This window comes from Coccinella septempunctata, chromosome 1, assembly GCF_907165205.1.
Source record: "Coccinella septempunctata chromosome 1, icCocSept1.1, whole genome shotgun sequence".
NCBI lineage: Eukaryota > Metazoa > Arthropoda > Insecta > Coleoptera > Coccinellidae > Coccinella > Coccinella septempunctata.
The window spans coordinates 11,523,582-11,542,219 of NC_058189.1; the positions used below are offsets into that span (position 1 = coordinate 11,523,582).

General features: G+C 36.0%; 1 protein-coding gene across 1 annotated transcript; it reads left to right on the forward strand.

Moving 5' to 3' along the window:
* The first annotated feature begins 12,497 nt into the window (after positions 1 to 12,497).
* Positions 12,498 to 15,510, forward strand: LOC123319790 (60S ribosomal protein L3). The gene is made up of 8 exons (XM_044906732.1): positions 12,498 to 12,598; positions 13,054 to 13,246; positions 13,388 to 13,556; positions 14,115 to 14,250; positions 14,330 to 14,516; positions 14,717 to 14,919; positions 14,979 to 15,134; positions 15,268 to 15,510. Exons 1-8 carry the CDS (start codon positions 12,596 to 12,598, stop codon positions 15,451 to 15,453), a joined length of 1,233 nt encoding a protein of 410 aa, XP_044762667.1. The 5' UTR covers positions 12,498 to 12,595; the 3' UTR covers positions 15,454 to 15,510.
* Positions 15,511 to 18,638: the final 3,128 nt, after the last annotated feature.

Genomic DNA, 18,638 nt, shown 5'->3' on the forward strand with positions numbered 1-18,638 from the left:
GGGCCTCGTGTTTTTAGAAGCCGTAAAAAAATAAAAAACTGTCAACTCGTCATCGCCTTCCAAAGGCTGTATCTTGGAAGGGAGGTCGATTTAAAAAAAAAAATTTATAGGAACTACCCCTCTGCTCATTTTCATCGAAGAAACATCTCCCCAAGTCTTTCACATTTGTTCTGAATTCTGAATTCAGCTTGCTGATTCGAAGTATATGGAAAAAGGAGTGCGTTATGAATTCATAATCTTAAATTTTCCTATCCGGAATTGAAAACGCTTTCCCAGTGGACTCACTAATGGAATGCGTGTGCTGCCTTTTTGAAATTATTATTATAAACAATCCCAGACGTTCTGTATTCTGATTCTGAATTCAGAAATACATTCCGGTTATAATTATATAATGCGGGCCTTACACGAGTAGGTATTCCAATTCCATTGTCAGTCTCTGAAAAAAAAGTTTCTGGGTAGGTAATTAATCAGTTCTGGTTGCTATCTTCCCCGAACTAATTATTCATGATCTGTTAAATTAGGACTGTATTTTATTGTGATTAGAAATTACGACCAAAGAAAGTCTGAAATTAGAGATGCGAACTCTATTAGAATAAGGACATTTTTTATGAAAAAAATATTGGTAATTAATTCGTCTAATATCTTGTATTTTTATTTCGTTCACCAGTATTTCCTCAGAATAGTTACAAGACTTTTTTTCGATCTAAAACATTAGAAAGATATAAGTTGAAAGTTATTCTTTTGATTCAAATTGAAGTCTTATGACAGCCTACATTAATTTTATATTTGAACGAATGAAAAGTAAGAAATAAGAAAAATTAGTGAATCATATTCACATATATCACATAATCCAAGTAAACCTTGGATCAATGATAGGATTCTGAAAATGGGTCGACTTAAACGAAAATTGTGGCAACGTTTTAGACGTAGCAGATCGTCTCAAGATTTCCGGAACCACCGAGACTACTCCAACCAACTGTCTGAAGCGATTCGAGATGCAAAGAAATCATTCGAACAGAGATTGGTGCAATCCAAAAGTAAAAAGAAATTTTTCAAATATGTACGAAGTCATTTAAATTCATCTGTTAGTCTTCCGGTATTACGTAATGATGATGATACCTTGTTGTCCGACCATAAAATGATCGCAGAAACTTTTGCGGACACCTTTCAAAAGATGTTTTCCACCGAACCTGATACCCCCATGCCTCAGATAAGCGAGCCCAGGAATCATGCTTGCATAAATAATATAAATGTAACCGAAGAACTCGTTCTTGAACATCTTAAAAGTCTTACTGAGGGAAAGGCCCCTGGACTCGATGGCATCACTACGTCATTCCTTAAACGTTGTGCATCTGCGATAGCATCACCATTGACCACGATCTACGAGCGTTCCCTATCAGCTGGTATATTGCCGAAAGCATGGACGCAGTCCTCCGTCACCCCGATTTTCAAAAAAGGCGATAAGTACAGTCCTAAAAACTACAGACCCATTAGCTTAACATCTGCTGTACTCAAGATTTTAGAGAGGATGATTACATCGGAACTGGAAAAGTTTCTGTTGGACACTTCTGTGATACCGCCCGAACAGCATGGTTTTGTACCTGGCAGATCTGTTTTGACGAATCTTTTGAGTAGCGTTGGTTCGTGGACTGCAGCTTTAGATAGTAAAACTCCCGTCGATGTAATTTACTTAGATTTCTCGTGTGCGTTTGATAGGGTGCCAATCAGACGACTACTTCATAAGTTGGAACATTATGGAATCCGAGGCATGCTTTTGCGGTGGATCCATGCATTTCTTTCGAATCGCACATATTCGGTTAAAGTCGGTTCAGGGAGATCTTCCTTCAGATCTGTGAGTAGTGGAGTTCCTCAGGGTTCCGTCCTGGGGCCACTGCTCTTTCTAGTTTATGTATGTGATCTACCTCGTTTGATATCATCTGAGAGTGCATTCTATGCTGATGATGTGAAATTTTATAACTACCCCAATACTAATCGTGATACCCTTCAGGAAGACTGTAATATCATTCAGAGGTGGACGGAGGAATGGCTGTTGCCTCTGAATTTTTCTAAGTGCCGTGTCCTGCATCTGGGTAGTAACAACCCCAAAATGAAATACTATTTGGACGGAAATCCGATTGAATCTTGCACATCACATGTTGATTTAGGAGTTTCAATTGATGCTGACTTGATGTGGAGATCGCATATAGTGCGGGTGACGAATAAAGCTAAGAAGTCTCTGTACCTCATTCAGAAATGTTTCAACCGTTGCCATTTTCAAACATTAACATCGCTCTACAAGACGTATATACGCCCCATATTGGAATTCGCCGGTCCAGTATGGCATCCCATATTTGTTCAAGATGCAGATCTGCTGGAGCAGGTGCAACGGAGGGCAACTCGAATCCCATTCGGTATTATAAGACCTGACTACCAAACTCGACTCGCCATGATGGGATTGGAAACTTTCTCAAGTCGCAGGATGAGGGGAGATATGCTGACCACGTTTAGAGCTTTGAAGGGGTTTTTCGGTGTTGACATGTCTGGTCTATTTTCATTAAACAGAGGTAATCTAAGGGGACACGGATACAAGCTGAGTAGGGAACGATTTTTCACCAGAAGCAGAGAGAATTTCTTGAGCAACAGGGTATTTCGGGTATGGAATATGTTGCCCCACAGTGTCGTCAACGCCCCTAGTGTTAACAGCTTCAAAAACAGATGGGACGCATGGAGCTCCGGTAGATACTTGTGACCAGTTGGAAGTGCGAGTTTCATTTTCAGTGGAGGACTTAGTTTTTCTTTTATATGGACAGTATTTCGTTACTTTAATTCAATCTAATTTTTTTTGTTTTTTTTTTTCTTTCCGAATTCACAAGCATGAGCCGTATGTAATTTTTTTTTTTTTATTGTGAGTTACATAGGTTATCCTTAACTCTAATTGTAATGATAATAATAATAATAATAATAATATTATATCAGTGTTCTTCTTTCCATTTGCTCTTATAGTTCTTTTCTAATTCTGTTATTACAACATATATATCAAATATTTCTAAGTTGTATAGTCTTGTTTTCTCGGCGCCAAAATAGCATGGGGATAGCCATAATTTTATAAAATTTTATTTGTTTCTCTGTTTTTTCTTTTAGTATTCTTCTGATGGTTCCACAAATCTTTGGCAGTTGTTAATTTTGTTAGTGATATTATATTTATCTGGTTCATACGAATCATACGTGGTATCGCATCCTAAATATCTAAAATGACACTATCTTATAGGTATATAACTAGGATTAAAATTAATAGAGAGTTATTGTAGCTATTCTGAGTATCCAAAATTATATTTACACAATTGATAGTATCGAAAACTGAATGTATATTTTATTTTTTCTGAGAAGTTGTCTATAATATATATTGTAATAATGTACCTTTACCTGTATATGTATAACATTCAGTTCTCGAAATATTTTTAGAAAATATTGAAATATTTTCCACTCAATTTTCCTAGTTTTTTAATGGAATCCCACTAGGTTTCTTTTTATATTAAATGTTCATTTTTATCCTGAAAATATTAGTGAATAACGAAAAAGATCGTTTGTTTTATGTATTGTTATCTGACTTCAAGGTTAAATGGCTGGGTAAAATGAAAGAGCAGGTTTTTTACAATTTTTTGAATTGAATCTGCATGACATTTCAATTGTTAGCAAAGAGATGAAAGTATAAGTATTGATTAATTAACCCTTTTCTTATTTCTTTAATTTTTTTTCTTGCTGAATGTTTTTATTATTGACTCGATGAAGTTATATTGATTCATTCCATATAAATGTACATATTATATACAATGCCAATTCAATGAATAACTATCTATAGAATTTCGCTATAGCGAAATTAAATTATTAAGACAGAGTATTATTGAAGGTTCTATAATTCGAGTCGATAGATGTTGCCATTCGGAGTATAACTGTAATTAACTATGTAAGTCAATTTTGAAATCACTTGAATCAAATATACAGGGTGTACTTTAAGGTGAGGCTTGCTTTCAACAGAACTGGTCAATATAGAGCGTTTCACCAAAAATTACCTATACAAAACTTTTTCAAAAGGAAAATTACTGAAACAGACCTCAATACGACCCTAGATCATTTGTTATCTGAATTATAGCATTTATCTCGTGATGATGACTGACTCAATCATATGGTTTCGTGGGAAGGAAAATGAAAGCTTAGTTTTGCCAAATTTTTCTCAATATTTAGTGATAACTTAAACGATTTTATGAAATGGCTTTTATTTGGATACCAACTGAGAGAAAAATACTTAGGACGTAAATGGGATGAAGTAGGGTAACAACACTAGCTTCTTGTCAACATAAGCACTTTCAATAAACTGTCTCAATTTTCTTTACCCTGAACCGCACGATGCTACAATTTTTTCAAGTGACGCAACTAAGCAGATAGACTCGCAAGTACTGAACCATTCATTGTCTATTAAAATTTTTTCATTTTTCCGATATCGTAGTCACCTTCTACAGTGCTTACTTGAAATTTAATGAAACTGAGTCGAACTTCTACTAGGGTTTGTACCTCACACATCTTGAATATTTTATATAGAAAATTTTTGATAAAATGGCTTATTTTGATGATTTTTACGTCGAAAAAAGACTCACCTTTGAAGACACCCTGTATTTCATAACTGAAAGCACATGCACGATTCATTAAATCAAAATCTACTAAGTCAATTTAATAAATTAATATGAATATAATGTACCTATATCCTTATATATAAGTTGGCATTTGTGTAAATATATAAGGCAAAAGGAATCAACATGAAGGCGCAGATGCCTGGTAGTGAAGATAAAGGGGTACATGTACCTACATTTTCATTTTAATTTCCGTTTTCCCTCAATGAGATGAAAATTCCTATGAAATTCCAACAGAAAAAATTTTAATCAAACTATGGAATCTTTAGATATTATATCATCCTTAATTGAGTTGAATATTGAATAATTTATCACCTGTAAAGACATTATTCTCGCACTGGGCGATTGCATTCTTCTGTTTTCCTCTTTCTCGTTGCATTCTCTCTTTGTAATAGTTATTTGTGCAATCAATTGGGAAGAACATTATTTTTCGTATTGGAAAGTATTAAAGAAAGTTACGAAAATTTTTTCCCAGCGTTGTTTCACACACGAAAGATTCCATTTTTGAATATTGACTATTTGAATTCAAATTAAATGTCTATACAAGCGTCCCTCGAAGATTCCTTATTTTAAATCGTCAAAAATTGGAGATATTCATTTTCTACTTTGTTGCTATATGGGTGCAAGTATCTTTTCATTTGCGTAACTAGTTACGCAAAGAAAAACGTTTCAAAACGTTGATGAGTTTCAAAACGTGTCACTTTATATGTCAAAATTCGAAAAAAAAAATTTCTAATTTTTCATTTAAAAAGAATCTGCGAGGGAAGCTTCTTTTGGTACTTTTGGACATCCAGTAGGATGTTATGGATACAATTTTGAATAAAAAATTAGAAAAAAATTTGTATGCAACACGTTGGGAAATACTATTTTTCGTATTTGCGTTATTTTGCGCAATGAGCGGAGCGTCAATAGCACAAATAACTAGTACATTAATACATAATCTGTGCAAGATATATTTACTGAAAGCCTTCACATTCAGAATATTAAGAAATTTGTCTTCGATCAATTTCTTTCGTGGCATTAATTTAACAGATATTACATTATATTTCTTTGAAAATTGATGATGGGTTTATGCAGCTGTACCAAAAACTAAACCTAAGAAAGTACTAAAGCGGTTCTCTACTTTTCATACCTACCATTAGTGTCCGGTCTTGAATTTCAAAATCATTCATTCAACATTTTACTTCGTGAATTTATAGTCGTTTGTTGCCATGAAAATAATCACACCATTCATTCCATTCCATTGCTGTATCCCATCGTGACTTATGGTTAGCATTGCAGATATATCTCCAGAAATATTAAATAATATTCTTTGTATTTATGTATAGGTGAGATGTTAGTAGCAATACTAATGATATGTTTCTTGTTTCAAATATATCAAACTTTTATGGAAAAAGTATTAAAATGAAAAAGTTAGGAATGCAAGTATGCTTTACTATAAGTAAAGTATTTTGATGTCTATGTAGCTCCATCTTTGGAGTAACGTCCATCTGTAATCAGTATATACAATGTGTACATCTATAGAGAGAAATGTTCCAAAGAAGAATCAATTACATAGTACGAATAAATATTTGATGTTACTGACTTTGAATTTTACTTAAATTTCAGTTGCTTTATTTAGATCGCTGTCATGTGGTGCTTGTTTCAAATATTTTCATAATCAATCAATATAAACCATTCTCCACCGGATTACTTTCCTCCACCGGCCACACCTGAAGAAGCTATTGTGATAGCGAAACATGTGCAGTGGTAAAAAGCACATCCCAGTGAAAACATCTAAAATCTTTCATCGAATCAATAGGCTGAAACAAAATATCGTCATCTATTCAGCGTTTTCTGTTAGCAAATATGTGACGGAGCTTTCAGTTGTGAAGCAGACTAAGGAAGTTTGCAGACTGATAGCAAGGATTGAAGGATTCCTCTTTGCTTATAGTCTGTTTCGTGTGTTTGAACCACTATAATATTATGTGAGAAGATATTATAGAAAGAGTTTGACCAGTCAAACGGCTATCGACATAGGTCTTAAAGCCAGAGATAAAATATTATCGTTGATTTTGAGGTTTACATTCAAATTTGATAAAGCTGTCAAGTTAGAGTTTCGGATTTAGGGAGAAATCTGCTAGGAATTCTTCTTTAAGTCTTCATATCGAAATTTATGCTGGAGATGAATTGAGATGAATACTTTCACTATGAATAAAGACTAAAGTACTACACTACCACGTGATAGTATGATAGTAAGTACATGCTTAGCGCCAAGGTAAGACACAAAATCATACAAAATTCCACAACGTACGATTCTTTTTTGAATGCTTGTTATGATTGCAGCATTACAGCATTATAATTGACAGGAAAACTTGGGTAGATACTTTGATTTTGAAATGAATTAGTTAATTTCTATGTCAATTAACAATTAGGCTCAACTCCTATATACAGAAAAATTGAATATAAATATGGTATATATACAGGTTGACAATTTGAAAATTTGGACAGTCCAATTATGTCACGACAAGGATGATTTTAGAGAAAATGCCGAAACAGGTCAATTTCTATTCGTAGGGGGACATATTTTGAGCAGAATTGTAAGCCGAAATCTCCTCAGCCCTAGGTGTAGGAGCTATCACCCCTAAATTCTCAATAGGGAATAGGAGATGAGCTATACCTCAATTGAAATATCACTTGACCCTCTACATGGATACTATGGTTCGCAAATTTTTATTGAGTCCCTGAAGTAGTTACAGGAGCTGACAATTTGAAAACTTGCCAGGCCAATTATGTCTCGACAAGGATGTTTTCAGAGAAAATGCCGGAACAGGTCAATTTTTATTCGGAGGGGGACATATTTTGAGCAGAATGCTTATGTAAATGTTTCACATTTACATTTACGGTTACTTTTATTGGGAGATAAACGACTCGAAAGCTGACCTTCCTGAAAAGGATGGGTTCAGTTGAAAATTCGTCAAAACCGAACGGTTGCGCTGAGATAAATGAAATGTTCAGATTTATCACTAGAAGAGTTTCTCTTTCAGAGTTACTTTTACTGAGAGATAAACGACTAGATAGCTGACCTTCGAAAAATCCTAAAAAATATGGCTTCTCTTGAAAATTCATCAGGGCCGAAAGGTTGCGGCGAATTGGATGAAATTTCCAGATCTATAACTAGAAGAGTGGCTCTCTCAGAATATGTCTTGTATCACATTTCTATCTACGGTTCCTTTTATCGAGAGATGAACAACTCGAAATCTGACCTTCCAAAAATCCTGAAAAAGATGGATTCAGTTAAAAATTCGTCAAGAACGAACGGTTGCGCTGAGATGAATAAAATTCTCAGATTTATTACTAGAAGAGTTGCTCCTTCAGAATATGTAGGGGAGACTGGGGAGGGTTGATACGTTTTTTGGAATTTTTATTCTGAAAACTGAATTATATGAAGAAACAGGACTTTTCTTATATTATATAATTCTTCAATTAATCGTTCAACAAAATAAATATAAAAGTCCCAAAACATAACCATCTTATTCTATACAGAACGTTGAACACAAAAACATGCAAACTGTCTCAAGCCTCCCCACATATGGGAGGATCCCCACATATGGGAGGATTGATACGATGTACTGGGAGAGTAATCGAGAGGATTATTTAGCTCAGTGGGTAGGTCAGCAATGATACTGGCTTGCTTTGGTCCCATAGGTGTAAAAAAATAAGGAAATGGTCGGTTACTCACTTCCGCACAAGAAAAGTCGGCCTCGTTAAATACATGGGGATTGTACGGATAAATTCCAGTTGTTAAAAATCCCTTTGATATGTTGGATGGTGAAAACGCCTTCATGTAGGCCTATCCAACTAGCTACGGAATATTTTTTGAAGATGATTCATGTATCAGGCCTCCCCACGACAAATGTCTCAAACCTCCCTGAAAGCAATTTTTAAAGTGATTTATGTTTTCATCTTATACACATATATTTTGAAAGGCGAATAAAACTGTAAATTGAGTAGTTTTATACATATTTCCCAGTGAAATGTTTGTTTATACCGAAGAATTAATGCATGATCATAAAACCCTTAGGTAACTTGAATAAAAACTTACAATTTCTCACCTCGAAACACTCTTCGTTGAATATTTCACAAACAAACTACTATTAGCCTTACAGAGAGATTAACGTCGCGCAATGCCCTCTGCCAAAGAATAGTGTTCACTAGTATAATACTTTTGAAAACGGCTACAGATCGCGGATATAAGCCTGTATCAAGCCTCCCCATGTATCAATGCTCCCTAGTCTCCCCTATCACATTTTCATCTACGGTCACTTTTATTGAAAGATAAACGACTCGAAAGCTGACCTTCGAAAAATCCTGAAAAAGATGGGTTCAGTTAAAAATTCGTCAAGACCGAACGGTTGCGCCGAGATGGATGAAATTCTCAGATTTATTACTAGAAGAGTTGCTCCTTCAGAATATGTTTCACATTTACATCAACGGTTACTTTTATTGAGATATAAACGACTCGAAAACTGACCTTCGAAAAATCCTGAAAAATATGGGTTCTGTTGAAAATTCGTCAAGACTGAACGGTTGCGGACTTGCGGTTGCACCTTTACATGTGCATAAAACTATTGAATGCACTTCCAAATAATTAAAGTATTTTACATAACATCAATGTTTTCAAAAAAAGACTGAAAAAATGTCTTATTGATATTGAGCCATATTCACGTGAATAGGAAAACGCCTAATATAAATGAAGAATACCTACGTGGATATCTGAAGAGTAAAATAATTGATATTTACATTTCAATTTTTCAAATTTATCAACTGTTCACCCAAACGATTTATCAATTAACGTTATAACAATGTGCGAGAAAATTATTAAAGAAATATAAAAAGGATGTTACCAGAACGCAAAAGAAACATCCTTGGTATATCGTACATAAGTTTGAAAAATTGGGACATTTTGAGGACCTTAGTAGAGGGATATTCCAGCAAGATCCTGTGTTATTTGACACTGAGCGAATACTTTGTCGCTGCAAAACGTTTGTAGTTGTATTTTTGTGACTTCATTTGATCTTTGTACGAAGATCCCTTGAAATAAAGATATTATTTATTTATTTATTTCGTACATCCACTGTCGTTAGGACACCAACTTGTTATCTTGGGTAGGTAGTATTGTAGATATCGATTTTTACATGTTTGACATTCTTTGAATAAGTATTTTTTGGATTACACATCATAAGTTATAGCACTTTCACAATTTGCTAAGTTATACAAGTCAGTCTAAACCTGCAAATATCTGCTAGATTTATCTTGTTGTGTATAAAAAACAGTTGACCTTCACCCACCTGAAGATGATATTGTCATAACGAAACACATGTCATGGTTTGAAAACTCATTTTGTGAAAATCGTATAATCTGTTTCAAGTTTATTTTTCGAGATTTGGGTTTTTTTTGACGTCTCATGCATGAGAAAGCTGCAGATGTATGCAACAACTTATATTATATTTCTGTAATGATTTTTGCTCCAACATTTCGTTATATTTTTGCTTTTCTTTGTGTGTGTTCTTTCACATTCTTCATGAGCTATGGATAAGAATTTTTAGCTCCTAGTCTCAAATACCTTTACTTGTATTTATTCCGATTAATTTCTTTGTACTCATCCATATTTTCTTTAAATCGGCAATATTTTTGCATACAAAATCTCGCGCCGCATCCACCTTGGCGTATATTACTGGCAGCTAAATACTCTAATCAAAATTTTCGTGAATTGATAGGAATTCGTTAATGTCTTGCATAAAGTTTTCTGAATTTTGTTGTGCAAGGCATTTTTTGGTCCTGTCTTTTGTACTATTTGCTTTCATTGTTCACGTTTTTGCCTTGCCTATCTATACCCTATACCCCATTTCAATGATCGATTTCAAATGATCGATTTCGGTCTCTCCATTATAGCTGTGGACCAAAGACCTCCACTGTGATCTGTCTAACGCTAGTTGTTCCCAGCTATGATTGGCATTAACTGTTTTTAGGGATTGATGGAGTGTATCCTTAAACCGCTTATATACTGGTTGGTATCCTGGTTTTCGAGCTCCTTCTGTGAATTCGCCGTACAGAGCTATTTTGGGGAGTCTTGTGTCTTGCATCCTCAGAATGAGGCCGCTCCATCTGAGTCATCTGAGTGTCAATTGTATACAACTCGCGCGCTGCAAGACTTCAGCTTTTGAAACTTTGTGAAACTATCTGATGTGCATTATTTGTCTTAGATTATGTTGTTGCGTTTGTTCAAGCTGTTTAATGGGTCGCCTGTAGGGCGTCCAGCTTTCGCATCCGTAAAGAAGCGTTGGGAGGACCACGTGATTTTGAAACACTCTATCCTTTAGCTTCCAGAATGCCCGTGATGCTCAATTGATACGGTTGTGTATTTCCGTGTCCAGCCCTAGTATTTATGAAGCTTGCCAAGTATTTGAACTGCTTGACCTGTTCTAGAGTTTCATCCTCCAGGCTGATATCTGTTTGAAGGTTTTCTGGTGGACTTACCAGAATTTTGGTTTTGTCAATATTGAGTCTAAGGCCTAAAGCTTCGTATGACTAAACCTAGTACCGACAAGCGTCTCCCTCTCTGCAGCACCCTTGTTGTTCGAAATAGCATTCTACAGTCTCCTCCTTCGCCTTCTGACAGCTCTGCTTGAGATTGCATACCCTTATCTTCGTTCCCTTCGTTATCTTCGTTCCCGTTCTATTAAAGATGATCTGAGGTTCAACAAGGTATCCCACATATACCTTGTGAAGAGCACAGGTACACGACCAAACTTCTTCCTGAAGACTAATTTTATTCCTCTGGATATACGCAGGTCTTCTAGTTTGCCATATGAATTGGCTCATCTCATCATGCTCCACTTTCCGGGTAGTCATCCTTCTCAGATGGATTTCGTCATGTTCATCGTAGTCCGCCTCGTATTTCGCCAAAAGGATTTATATGGACCACTCGTTTCTTTCCCCTAGGTAGTTTTTGGATAAGGTGCACTAGATTGTTGATCCTTTTTATCACCTTGTATGGTCTTTTCTAGTCCTTCTGCAACTTGGATAATAATCCTCAATCTTCATTCGGTCACTCACTATGTGGAGATTCTGTCGGACTTTCTCATGAATGTAGTGTAGCCTACGCTTCAAGCTGCTCTCGTAGTCCTCACCAGCTATCTCCATTCCAGGCTTATATCCAAACTCCAGGTCGCAAAGCAACCTCATTTCTCAACCGAACATAATACAAGCTGGTATCTCTCCTATCGATTCTTGTACTGACGATGGGCATCGACTGGAGTACTTTTGTGACCATCAAGTAAGCGCTGGTCTATTCAGTCAAGAGGAAAAAATAATTCTTCCTGCAACAAAACTAAGGCATATTTCATACAAAAGGGTGTCATGTAGGAATATCAAGGGCAAAGTCCCAATTTTCCTAATACAACTACAATATGCATTGAATCTCTCAGCTTCCACTTCCTTTTTCCAAAAATCCTGGTCACGGCACCACTCTGCATAAAGTAAGTCAAGTTTGTCTGTTCTGTGCCATTCTGTTCAAAGGTTCTGAGTTTGAACACCCTTTCATGATCGGCCAGCAGACTGGGCTTCGAGGTTTTTGGTAGGGTCCACTAGAGGGCAGCTTAAAGCTTTCTACCTGATTATGATAAGAAATGCATTTCTTGAGAAACTCAAATATTTCAGGGGTATTTTTTAGTGCTTGATTTAATCTGAAGATTCATTATAAAAAACCATTTGAAAACAATAGAAGTAATTCTGAAATCTGGATGTTAAATGTCAAGCATTGACAGCATTATACACTACTGTCTATGTTTTGACTTTTGACATTCTGTTCTCTGTGTTCTAAAGCGAAGAGTGAAGTCTCTTTCTCTTTCAGTTCGGTGTTTCGCGCAATGGTGAGTTATATGAATGAAATTTTAATTTTGTTGTAGATATAATTATTAATTGAATTGAATGTTTTTCAACAACTGTTTTATTTACAATACGTTCTACCAAATATACATTTACACATAAGTTATATATTCTAATTCTTTCCAAACTATTTCCCTATAGTCCACGTGGTTTCAATTGTTACAACAGCGTTTTCAAACTATCAATATCAATTCTTTTTCAAAATGAAATAGTAAGTTCGATTAATCCAATGCTAAATTCTTAATAATCTTTATAATTGATATTTCTTGTAAATATTGCAAAGTTGAAAATTTTTATAACCTCATTCACTTCACTTGCAATCTGGTAAAGAGCCTCGTTGTGCGGGGCCCAGATCTCCATCATCAATTACTACTATTACTGGAGAGCTTGTGTAATGTAATTACCAAGAATTAATAATTAACAAATAACCTCATTTCAGTCTCACCGTAAATTCAGTGCACCCCGTCATGGGTCTATGGGATTCTATCCCAAAAAGAGGTCTAGGAGACATCGTGGTAAAGTAAAGGCCTTCCCAAAGGATGACCCCTCTAAGCCCGTACATTTGACTGCTTTTATGGGTTACAAATCTGGTATGACCCATGTTGTACGTGAAGCCGATCGTCCTGGATCAAGTAAGAAATAATCCATACTTCACCAATAACATCCAAAATAACAAAAATCTGAGAGAAATCTCATGATTTCATGTCACCTTTTCCCTCTCTTTCTAAATGGAAATTTATTTTCTATCCAAATCATGAAATTTTTTTTACCAGAGATCAACAAGAAGGAAATTGTTGAGGCTGTGACGATCTTGGAAACTCCACCTATGATGGTGGTAGGTGTTGTAGGGTATATTGAAACTCCACATGGTCTCAGGGCTCTCGCGACAGTCTGGGCCGAGCATTTGTCTGAAGATTGCCGTAGGCGTTTCTATAAGAATTGGTATGTGATTGAAAAGATTTATTTTGATAAAATGGATTGGTGGGAAATTAATTGATGAACTATCTGAAATAATAATTATTATTGAAAAATAATAATAAAAATAAATTCATTCCTGAATTTCAACCCTAAAAATCGCATGTCTTAATAACAATTCATAGTTATTTATACAAGTTAGTTGAATGAATGTTTATTCATGGGAAGAAAGTTTAACCTACAAGCTCAGCGAGTAGGTTTATTTCTGCGAAGGAATAAACATTTCTAACTTTTGTGTTATTCAAAATTTTATTCTATTTTGATTAGGATTCAAATGTCTCCAGAGAATTATATAATTATGAAACCAAAGGTATCGCTTCAATTGATTGTTGCTAGGTTATTATTCAATCCATAGCAAAAAAAGCAAGATAAAGTTTATCCACTCATGCTCATATCATTTTATTTCACGTGTGAATAAAAAAATTTTCATTTCACTGAACGGTAAACGTACCCTTGTTGCTATCAGTTAACTAGTCACCACTTCTATTAGCTGAGCTTTATCTTACCTATTGATTGCTTGTTTAGGTACAAGAGCAAGAAGAAGGCTTTCACCAAGGCTTCAAAGAAATGGTCCGATGATTTAGGAAAAAAATCCATTGAAAGGGACTTGAAAAAAATTGTCAAGTATTGCAAAGTGGTTAGAATCATTGCCCATACTCAGGTGATCTTTTAACTGTTTGAGAATTCGGCTTAATCAACTAGAAAACTTTGTAATTAACTACATGACCTTCACTTTTCAGATGAAGTTACTGAAACAAAGACAAAAGAAAGCAGATATCATGGAAATTCAATTGAATGGTGGTACTGTTGCTGATAAGGTTGAATGGGCGAGAAAACATTTCGAAAAACCTATTCCCGTTTCCGAAGTTTTTGCCCAGGATGAAATGATCGATTGTATTGGTGTCACCAAGGGTAAAGGATTCAAAGGTAAGTACACATTTCAAGGTTTTGTTTAGTTTTGCTACATTCCATTCTCAAATTGAACAAACAATGATGATAAAACATGGAAAGCCTATCTGACATGATTGATGAAACTTCCATGCTGCCTTCCTACTGAATACCTCCCCTATAAACTCTTGTTTTGAACTTTAACAATTAAATGTTTATAAAGTAATTTATTTTCTCAGGTGTAACTTCAAGATGGCACACAAAGAAATTGCCTCGTAAGACGCACAAAGGTCTTCGTAAGGTTGCCTGTATTGGAGCTTGGCATCCTTCCAGAGTTTCCTTCACTGTAGCCCGTGCTGGTCAAAAGGGTTATCACCACCGTACTGAAATCAACAAAAAGATTTACAGAATTGGTGCCGGTATCCACACCAAGGATGGCAAGGTAATTAATTCTTTTTCTGTTTTTACTTGTCTGAATCTGCATAATTATGATTTTTCTAGGTCATCAAGAACAATGCCTCCACCCAGTATGATTTGACAGAAAAAACCATCACTCCAATGGGAGGATTCCCCCATTATGGTGAAGTGAACAATGATTTCATCATGATTAAGGGTTGTTGTATGGGAACCAAGAAGAGGGTTATCACTTTGAGAAAGGTAAGAATTGTTCTAAATGTCAAGTTCATCAAAAGTCCCTTTTCGAATCTTCACTCTAGATTACAATTTCTACTTTGTCTTGTTTAGAATGATTGATATTATTTTTCTTAATTCATTAAATTTTATTTTTCAGTCGCTCTTGGTGCACACCAAACGTGTGGCTTTGGAGAAGATCAATTTGAAATTCATCGACACCTCTTCCAAATTTGGTCATGGTAGGTTCCAGACAGCTGCTGATAAGGCTGCTTTCATGGGTCCTCTCAAAAAGGATAGGATTAGGGAAGAAGAAAAAGCTGCAGCTGCCGCCGCCAAGTCTTAGAAAACTTTTAGTGACATGTATCAAATTGTTTTTGATATGAATAAAAAAGAAAATATAGTTTTTGTTTCATTGAAAACTCCATTATGGACTGTTTCAAAGGGTCTAGCGACTTATTTGAGATGTCGTTGAGTAGTTTCTCTCAGAACAATATGCGCAAAATAATCTATACACAAGTACAATAATATTGTGCTGAGAATTAAGGCCAAAAGATGTTTTTTTCAAAACAATATATGAGCCGCTCAAATTAGCACAAAGTTAATTAGGATTACGGCATCTTCAGGAGGCTCCTGAAGATGCCTCGGTGAGGCGAAACATGTCGAGCGAACAGTAAAATAAAGATCCATTTATGTGCAATATCCTCTAGAATTATTACAAATACGATAATTAACATTCAAATATTAGGGAAAACGTAAACAAACATGGGGTAGATGCACAGTAAATGTCAACAAAAACAGAGATGTTTGACACATTTTCCTTGTTGTTTACGTTATCTTCCCCTTCCTCTATCTACGGGTATAACACAGGTAGTACATAGATCATTGTAATGAGATCGCATTTCTTTTTGTAGAAATGTGCCCTCATTTTAAAATATGTATATAATTTCTCAATCTGCATATTTTTTTTTTCTTTTTTGATTTTTAGTTGAAATATTCCGTTTTCAATTGTAACGGGTTCAGCAGAGACAAGACTTTCTCTATGGGGTTCAGTTTGCAAGGGTTTAAATCTCGAGCGCCAGCTATTCTTTCAATTGGGAGAAATAGCAAACCCACCCAGGTACTGAGATGGTAGCGATCACAAGCACTTTAAAACCGAATTTATTACAATAAATTTAATCTACAGTGAACCATACAACGATTTCCAAGTCAAGAAAAATAAACAGATGACCAAGTTCAAAATGAGGAAAACAGAAATGAATCATTCCAATCCAATCCAATCATTCATAAACTAGCTCTGCGGTCAGTAATTCAAAATTAACACAGTGAAATTAATGAATTAAACAATATTCAAATTAATCAGATTCAGTTAACATATCAGGTTTAAAAGAAAGGAAGTAATCAATACCGGTCACTTTGATTTCTTCTGAGACAAAAAGGGATGTACGGGGTTTACACAAAATTTACAGTAACAGGTTGTCTCAGAAAGCTCCAAGTCCCTGTAAACGGTTAGTTCAGCGATGGGTTTGATCCCAGGCACTTTCAGTGTAGGGGCCAATCAGAATTGAAAATATTCAATTAAACAGGACGGGGTTGATTCAGGTGAAACACAATCAACACTACACGGTTTCTAGGATAACGGACGGGGAAGTTTATTGTGGTCTCTCCCTCTCCGTGGCAACATGCCAAGCATTACCAGCGGTAAGACTTCGAGACTTCTGACGATTGGTTTTGGTTCACCAAAGAGCCAGGCGACAGAAGTCTGCTTTACACAGGAAAAATGAAAACGGGTCACAACAGGGTTAGGGCGGGGTAGGTTACTGTGGTCTCCCGTGGCAACCAGAGATATAGAAGATAGATAGATATATCTCTGGTATACATATACACGCCAAGCAATACCAGCGGAAAGACTTATTCGAGACATCTGACGATTGGTCTTGGTTCACTAGAGAGCCAGGCGACAAAAGTCTGCTTTAAACAGGGGGAAATGAACAATAAAGGGATAGCACAGTTGGACAAATAAAAAAATGCAACCTTGAATCACTAAGAAAGACTTACGGTTTGCTCCAGTACGGTCATATCACTAAGAAATTAAAAGCCAATAAAAATCGAAAGTATATAACTGTCGATTTTCCAATAAAGAATGACGTTCGTCTGGTGGCGCGGCCCTATTTATTAACTTTCCAACATGTGGACGGTCATGTGACCGTCAATTGCATCAAAAAATTCGGTATTCTCGAATACTCTCCCCCAGAAGAAATATTCTCGGTGGCGGTTATCTGTTTATCGGTAAAAGAAACTGTCGTTATCTGCAATCCACGTTGTTTTATGCTGAATCCATAAAATTAACGGTGTTTTTGTGGACGGAAAAACAATGCCGAATGCAGGAAGACACTTTTTCTTCGTTTTGGGTTATTACGGCGGATTACTGATGGAAATTTCAATTAAACGGAATTTAAATTTAATTTTTCCGGATTCTGAAGAATATTTCTAGAATGAAATGATATTCTACGGACTATCAAAACTAAAAGTGAAATTTCCATCAGACGGTGTTGCATTGTTTCATCCGGAATATTGAAGGAAACTGACATCTAAAACGAGGCTCGATCTTTGCTAAAAAATATCAAGTATCGTTAAACAATTATGAAAAACGATGTCGTACCGTATCAAACATCCTGAATTGGAAGATAACCGAGTTTGTATTCTTCAGTACCGATAAAGTAGAAATCAACCTCTTCATCGACGCGAAGTTGATTTTCGAGGCGCATCCACACACCCCCGGTGGGTATGGAAGCAGATGTCCCCCCGTAGGTCAATGATTAATTCGATTAATTCTGCTGGTGCTGACTGCGCGAGTTCGAGATCTTTGTTATCCTTAAAAGCAGTTTAGTTAAACCTTTTTTTTTGTAGGAAGAATAGTTTTGTTATTTGGAGTTTTCTTTTCTCATTTTTAATTTCTTCGCCCGAGTTTTTTTTCTTTCATTCGGTGCAAGTGAGCGATCCGGAGATTAAGCCGAACCGTCCGAAGATATGACAACACTCCGTATTATTATCTTGGAACCTCAGCCTCCAGTCTTAACCATCCTGTTCCACGTGTTGAGTTCTACCACTACTGTTAGTACGATAGCCTGCTGGTGTGGATACCCGGGGGGTGCAGAACGTACTTTGAGGTGGCTGCCTTTCTTTTATTTTTCGTAACTTGCCTGTGCTCACCCCTACTGTTAGTATGATACCCTGCTGGTGTGGATACCCGGAGGGAGCACAAAGCACACCTAGGGGTGAACCATCGTAGATCTGTGCGTCTGGCTCAAACCCTAACCTTGCTGAGTTCCGACACCATTGTGCTGTTCACTTGGCGGAGTTTGTAATAGTGCCTTTTATGTTTCTTTTTACGAGTCGACGGATAAAATTTGTGAACTTTGATTTTGTCTTTCACTACCGGGCTATTTCACTATGCTAACACCCCAGACACCGCGGAACCTTGTCTTCAACTCGAGGCTACCAGGGTAGGTTTGCTATTTTCCCTTTTAA

What these genes read in the sequence shown, in the direction of transcription:
- LOC123319790 (XM_044906732.1), top strand. An exon ending in AGCCGATCGTCCTGGATCAA is followed by an intron (nt 13,247 to 13,387) that starts GTAAGAAATAAT and finishes TTTTTTTACCAG; the next exon opens with AGATCAACAAGAAGGAAATT. An exon ending in GGGTTATCACTTTGAGAAAG is followed by an intron (nt 15,135 to 15,267) that starts GTAAGAATTGTT and finishes TTTATTTTTCAG; the next exon opens with TCGCTCTTGGTGCACACCAA.